This window comes from Alosa sapidissima, chromosome 3 (genome assembly GCF_018492685.1).
Source record: "Alosa sapidissima isolate fAloSap1 chromosome 3, fAloSap1.pri, whole genome shotgun sequence".
Lineage (NCBI taxonomy): Eukaryota > Metazoa > Chordata > Actinopteri > Clupeiformes > Clupeidae > Alosa > Alosa sapidissima.
Window position 1 is genome coordinate 22,064,122 of NC_055959.1, and position 7,500 is coordinate 22,071,621.

A 7,500-nucleotide genomic window follows, 5' to 3' on the forward strand; every position below is an offset into this window, starting at 1 on the left:
GGGTGGAGTGATTTATTGGCCGCTAATTTTTCAAGTCATCTTGATGCGGTGCAGAAGTTTGCCAAGCCTAAACCACAACATATGCCTGCCAGCTGGGCTCGATGTGCAACATAAATAAGCAATACATTTTCGGGTGCCAAAGACCACCAAACGTCCACATAGAGAGACAAAAAATAGAAGGGGAAAAAATCAGACTAGACGTTTAGACATCTATTTAGAATAGCCAATAGACATTTGATGTATTTCAGCAGTGTTTTCCTAATCATTTATGAAAATGATACACAAACCCTCCCTCTCTCACACTTGAGCGCATATGGACACACGCACATGCATACACACACACACACACACACACACACACACACACACAAATACACAGACACACACACACCCGCTTCCTCATCACGTTTCCCCCATCACACAACGCGGTGATCATCCTCCCCCCTTTGACAACCTAAGCCCCATCATCCACGCTCGGTACCCCAATCCGTGCGTCGGTACCAGCGGCCCGGCGTGGTGCGATCCTGGCCGCCGTTGACGTCTCGTGTCTGCGCGGGGGGGTGGGGGGGGTGGATAAGGAGGGGTTCGGCGAAAGCGGGGAATGTTGGTGGAGGCGATTAATCACTGTTTATCAGTCGCTCATTTCTGTGCGGGAGATCTGTGGAACGGGGAGCCATAAATCGCGGGCGGCCGCTGACAGCGCACTCCGTCTCCATTCGTCCTGGCGCTACAGGTTTATTGTCCTCAAAACCCATTCAGGAGAATGACGGATGAGAGGCCCCATCGCCAGCCGCTCCCCACTCTTAACCTCGCACCGGGGAGGGAGACAGGGAGAGAAGAGGGAGAGAGGGAGAGGAGAGAGGGAGAGACAAAGGGAGAAAGAGTGTGTGGAGGAAGAAGGTGAGGGGGGGAGAGAGTTAGAGATAGAGAGGGAGAGGGAAGGGAAGAAGGTGTAACACCTTTTTCCTCCTGCCACCTCTCCTACTCCTGATCTTGTTGATCCTGCTCTGAGGGAGATTCGTGGCACCTTGTGCAGGAGCGAGAGATACAAAGATGGAGAGAGAGAATGATAGATTAGGAGAAAGAGAGAGAGAGAGCCCCCTCACCTTCTCCTCCAGGGTTTTGGGTGGGGGTTGGGGTTGCATGGCGCCATTCTCTGTTTTGTCTCCTGCAACCCAAACCTTCCCATGAGCCCCTCTGAGTGGGCCTGTTTCTGGCCCCCCTCCCCGCCGCTGGGAGAGAGAGAGGGATCGGGCTCCCCAGTTTCAGTGTCAGGCCGTGGGGAGGAGGCCTAGATAGCATGACGCTAACAGTGCCTCTGCGCTCATCTTGGCTGCTGTTTGTTCATGGCTGTGTGGGGCGGGTGAGGCTCAGCGCTAGCACAGCTGAAATGGGCGCCGTGTGCTCCAGTGGCACTCTGCAGCCGTGCAGCACCTGCAGTCATTCAGATTCAGATGAGAGCTGCAGAGCATGAGATGAGATGTAAAGAAATCCATATGCGTTGAAACACAGAAGCACTCGGGGCCACTTCAAGCAGCGATTGACAGCATCTCTTCTTCCCTGCATTGAAGTGCATTTCAGCACCACGGACAGCACGCAGGCTCCTCCATTAATGAAGCCTCCTCTCTCCCAACCCCCTCCTCCTTCCTCTCCCCATCCCTCACGTGCTGGCACTTGGAGCACATCAGCTCCTTGAGTTGTTCACCAGTCCTCGAAGCAGCCCTCACACGGAGGGCCCCACCAGACTCCTTCAGACGCCGCCAACAGGAAGCTCTCCACTCGAGAGCTTTTCCCACAATGGCGGTGGCGGCGGCGAGTTTTCCCTATGAGGTGATGCTCCCATTGAAGAGCCCCCATTGAAAGAGCCACGCAGCTGCGCAAATGACTGAATTAGTGGCTAAACAGGGTCTTAATACGCGCCGAGGATCCTTCTCATTGTCAGAGCGTGCTCTAAGAGGATAATTAAGCACTAGTTGTCTTGATTAGATTAAGCTCCTCTTCCTCCTCCTCCTCCTCCTCCTCTCCTCTCCTCAACTCCCCCAGTGGTGGGATTACTGTGCCTCGATCATCCACCCAGTCTACCCTCAACAGGAAGCATTAGAGAGATCAACTCAGTAGGAAGAAAAGTTTTTCTTTCTTTTTCCCTGCCTTTCTTTCTTTCTCTCTGGCTTTTTTATTTCTTCTGGAGATGACCTCCCAGTTTGAGGATAACTAGATTGCCAGAGGGGGCAGACTTGGGGTCGTGTGAGTAGTGAGCATTCTCTCACCACCTGACACATATGACATATGAGCTACTGTGCGGAGTGACCTCTCACTCGCCCCCACCCCGCACCCCACCGCCCACACACACACACACACACACACACACACACACACACACACACACACACACACACACACACACACACACACACACATTCTCTCTCTCTCACTCTCTCACACACACACACACACACATTCTCTCTCTCTCTCTCTCTCACACACACACACACACACACACACACACACACACACACACACACACACACACACACACACACACACACAGAGAAATACATACGCCCACACAAACTCACATATACACACAGAGAAACCAACACATACACACATATGCACTGACACACATACAACCCCCCCCCCCCCCCCCCCTACACACACACACATCCACACACACTGCTCATATTTTCCATCAAGTCTTTTCCGGAAGATTCCTGGGCTCAAGACGGCGGCTGCTAGTGGCTGTTTATGCTCAAACTAGCTTTTTGCTGTTGTTGCTTTCCATGGGTGTGGAGAAGTGTGACAGGCCCTTTGATTTATGGGTTATTATTGAAGCGGTGTACCCTATCGCCAGCTCATTATGAGTTTACATTCACATACATCATGCATTGCATATTGCATACAAATTCAACCTTTAGGAGAAAACAGCCGCAGAAAAATAAAAAAGACTTTTTTTTCTATTCTCTTCTCTCTTTTTTAATGTCAAAAGGAAGAGGCGAGGTTTTAAATTTTGAAAGGTGAAAAAATAGTTGGAATCCGTGAATCTTGAAAGTCTTTTGTGAATGAGGACGACGCTCGGGCCGTTACTCACGGAGAGTTCTAGTGGACTCATTTAAATGTCAAGGTCAGAGTTATAAATTAGGTGTGTGGAGGGCTAGTGGGGCTGGAGGTGTGGGGGGTATGGTATGTGCGGGTTGCTGTTGGCGTGGTGACAATGTGTGGGCGTGACGGGGACGGGGTGGGGCAGAAGTTAGGGGGCGTGGTGGTGTGGAGGCGCAGGGCGGAGGAGGGCTGAGGAGCGGAGGGGAGCGGAGCGGTACACGTGGGAAGGGAGTGCTAATGGGCCGAGACGTTAACCGCGGGGGACATTAAACCCGTCCACCGGAGTTTGGGGGGGGGGACGCAACTAATCTGTCTCGCTGTCATCTCTGTTTCACTTTCTCCCTCGTTTTCTCTCGCTTCTGCTGCCTGCCCTGCTCTCATTTTCCTCCTCCTCTCCAATCTTCTCTTTCTCTTACCGCCTCTGTCTCTTTCTTCACTTCTTCTGTTTTCCCCTATGTCTATTTCACTCCTCTGTGCTGACATAATCACCTCCTCTCAGTTGCACATGTTCTGCATGTGCCTCACACGACCATGCGTCCCTTAAGGGCAGAGGTGAAAGGTTGTGCATGTTCCAATCAAATGGCTTCTTCCCTCTGTTGCTTTTCTGGCTGAATATCAGATGTTAATGTTCTTTTGTAAAAGCCAAAGAGAGAGCTCAAACAAAGTGAAAACAATGACGCAACCCTAATAGTCTGTCTCTCTTACAGAGCCAAGAAGTATCATATTTGTTTGATTTATTACAGTTACATTTTCTTCTCTCTCTCTCTTTAGATAGTAGCTTCATAAATCACAATTTTAAAAGATACAATTAATAATCATGATCAAATATTGATGGTAATAGATATCCAAACTAAAGATTTTTACTCTCCTTATTCACGTATAATTAGGTTTATTAAAAAGTTAATCTTGATTCTTGAAATATCAAACAATTATAATAAATGAAGATAAATATCATGAATGAAAAAGCGAGAGTTGTATCCCCCCTGTCCATTTTAATCATGTGTCCTTTCTCTCTTTGTGACACGTTGAGCTTTGAGCTCTAATGTCGGCTTCTCTTGCCATAAAAGCATTCGAATTTTAGAATTTTCATCCAGTGATAAAAAAAACTAACGTTTTTTTTTGTGTTCCTACTGAAAAATAGTTGGGTCTTTTCTGGAATAAAAACTGTATTTTCAACCTCCTTAAGGTCACAGGGGATGCAAAGGGGTAGTATCTCTTTTTTCTATCTCAAATTTGTGATCTCCCAAGAGGTATTTTGAAAGGCATATTCTGTGTGGCTGTTCCAATTTGACAAGGTAGTCTGCAATCAGGTATTCTCTGATTAACTTGATTTAGCATTCCAGTACTTTTGTAAGATTGGACTTTAAGATTGTAAGATTGGTCTAGCCTTGGAGAAATATGGGCAGTTTCACTATCTCTGAGAATTTCCATTTGATTGGGTTTATATCCTTGATGCGACTCAAATTAATAATTCATTTTGTACTATTATTTTTCTCTGATCATGCAGAATTAAATGCATCCAGAATTTGATTGTACTTTTGGTGACTGCAAGGAGCATGGCCAAATGACCCAACTCTGCCCTGCAAGCATTATTCAGTGCACCTCTATGGACCAGTGGTTTTACAGAACTATGTGGAGTGCTTCCAAGACACTCTTGTCCCATGACTTTTTGCTTAATGCTGGACCCCATATTTCTGCACTGTACAGCAGAATTTGAGTCATAATAAGGTGTCAATTATGTTTAACCAAAATATAAAGGGCAGGTGAAATTTTGTAACGACTTTATAGATTGTGTAGAATGCCCTATGAGCTCCGTCTCTCAAGCCTGTGGTGGAACTGCCTTGAGGCCTGTACAGCCAGTCCTTAAACGTATAGCTGATTGTGCAGGATATTAGGATCTAATGTGAATTGAAATCTTTTCTGTGGAGGCTATCCTTTCCATCTGAGATAGGAATGAATGATGATTTTTACAGTCTTTTATAGTTAATTTCTGAGGGGGTTTGTTTTGTGATTACGACAAGCTGTTAAGGATTTGGTTCCAGACTTTCTGGGGGTTGGTAAAAAAAGAGTTTTGAAATAAGTCATTCAGACATTGCCCTTTTAATCAGTCTTTCAGACAGTCTTGTCGGTTAATTTTCCCTACATTGTGTTTTGATTTATCAACTGTTCAATTTAATTTAGTTCCCCAGACATGTACTCAAATTTCTTCTTTTGTAATAACCTTTTTACAGTTTTTAGTTCATGCTGACATTTTATTTCTTTCTACATTTTGCAGATTTGGCAGCTCATTGTTTGACATTTAATTTTATCCTAGATGCTGCACTTATCTGTTTCATTTTGTTCTTAATTTCTCTGTCCCCAAATGGTGTGTTTTATATATTAATGATGGTTACGTATGTAACCAAGGTTCTATGAGCTTTAAGCACCTGGCTGTCCATCACATGCGTGTGCAGGTTAAGTGTTTGTATCAACAAAGTCACCTGTGACCTGGGTGACATATGCTTTTTGCAGTGGCACAAAAAGTACATCCTACTCCTAAGTGACCTCTTGCCAATCTTCTTGTGAGTATTGCGAGGGACTTTCAAGCTCTGGAGGTCAACTATAACTCATAGTTACGTACGTCACCATCATTCTACTTGGTTTCTACTAACCAGTGCTTTAAGCACCTGGATGACTAATTCCAATAAAGGCATGAGAAATCCTAAACTTGCATTTTAAGGATGCTGTGAAGAGGTAGGAAGAATAGCTGTAGTCACTGGGTGGTGTGGGACCACATTGACCCATTAATATCTTGAAAATGTGCAGGGTGATGTCCATGATGCAGCTGCACATATATCTGAAAGGGGGACTCCTCATAGGGCCTCCCATGAAGTAGATACATTGCTGGTTGAGTAACCTCGCACACGATGAGGGGCTGGGAAACCACTGCTCCTGTAAGCATGACCGTTTCAATGATTTCGATAGCCGCTGCTTGGGCGGGGGCGTGGCCTCGCCTATATCCCGGGAGCTGTGAATTGTTTGCACCACTGCTGGTTCGCAGGACCCTAACAATGGCTCTGGCCCTTCGGAGGTGACACGGCTGTAGGTGCAGATTTGGAGAGGTCACCGGATAATCTCATCCAACGTTCAACAGAAAATATTTGCATATAATATCATATATATGATACAACCCATACTTGGGTTGGATTGCTATTCAAAGTCTTATATATGATATATATGATCCAACCCATACTTGGGTTGGATTGCTATTCAAAGTCTTTTGGAGGGCAAAGATTCACTGCTCCAACCCGTCCAAAAAATGCTCATACCAACGATTGCATACTCTTGAACCTGCGTACCCACAAATGGTAAGATGATTAGAGGGCACTTCCTGGGTGGGCGTGCCTCTTGTGCCAGGACAAAGGGTATACATCACCCATGTCACTGATGACCTGCACGCACACGTGATGGACATCCAGGTGCTTAAAGCCTCTGGTGATCAGTAGAAACTAAAGAGAGAACTATTTTCATTGAGTTGGCAGGAGAGTTTTGATCATAAATTCACTTTCACTTTCACATTCACTTTCATGTATTGCAACTTGATTTGCCCCTACTCTAGACTGCTTTGTGGGGAGAGGGAACATATTGGGTTTTAGATCGTGAATATCTTTTTGTGTTTCTGACTGTTTCAAGTATTGGATTGTCTAAACTTTACTCTCACTTTCTTTCTCTTGCTCTCTCTCTCTCTCTCTCCCTCTTTCTGCAGTAACTGGTTTTCCGTACCCAGCCACTGGGGCCACAGTCGCCTACCGGGGGGCCCACCTGAGAGGGCGGGGCAGGGCTGTGTACAACACCTTCCGCACGGCACCCCCACCCCCTCCCATCCCCGCTTACGGAGCGTAAGTGTCCAACGCAGACTGCATTGCATTTGGGTCTGTATGTGTGGGGGGAAGGAGGGTGGGGTCCATGCATGTGTCTATGTGTGTGCTTATGTAAACATCTGTTAGCACTCTGTTAGCATGTAGTTACATAACAAAAACAGACATTGAAAGCACTTCATGGCAGAGTCCTGTGAGACTGAAGTGCTCAGGATGTCCCACAGTCACAAATGAGATGCACATGACAGTGTGTCTGTGTCTGTGTCTGTGTATGCGTGTGTCCTGTGTCCGTGTGTGTGTGTGTGTGTGTGTGTGTGTGTGTGTGTGTGTGTGTGTGTGTGTGTATGTGTGTATACGCATGTGTATGTGTGTGTTGCTATACGGGTACCAGACATTCAGCCTGTCTATAGCTCAGCCGTCTGGCAGGCAGATCTGCAACAGATCAGAGTTGTAATCGAATCCTTACTGATTAGGTCTACATCCTGGGATCTCCTGCAGTTTACTACCTATCTCTCTCTGTCTCTGTCTCTCTCTTTCTCTCTGT

The 7,500-nt window shown here is 46.4% G+C and overlaps 1 protein-coding gene across 6 annotated transcripts in view; it reads left to right on the plus strand.

Annotated features, from left to right (window-relative positions):
* Nucleotides 1-7,500, plus strand: part of LOC121704547 (RNA binding protein fox-1 homolog 3-like) — a 414,719-nt gene that overhangs the window by 389,094 nt on the left and 18,125 nt on the right. For all 6 annotated transcript variants that reach the window (XM_042084840.1, XM_042084841.1, XM_042084838.1 and 3 more), the window contains one exon: nucleotides 6,845-6,977. In XM_042084840.1, the coding sequence (XP_041940774.1) occupies nucleotides 6,845-6,977 (133 nt within the window). The remainder of the gene's footprint in view (nucleotides 1-6,844; nucleotides 6,978-7,500) is intronic.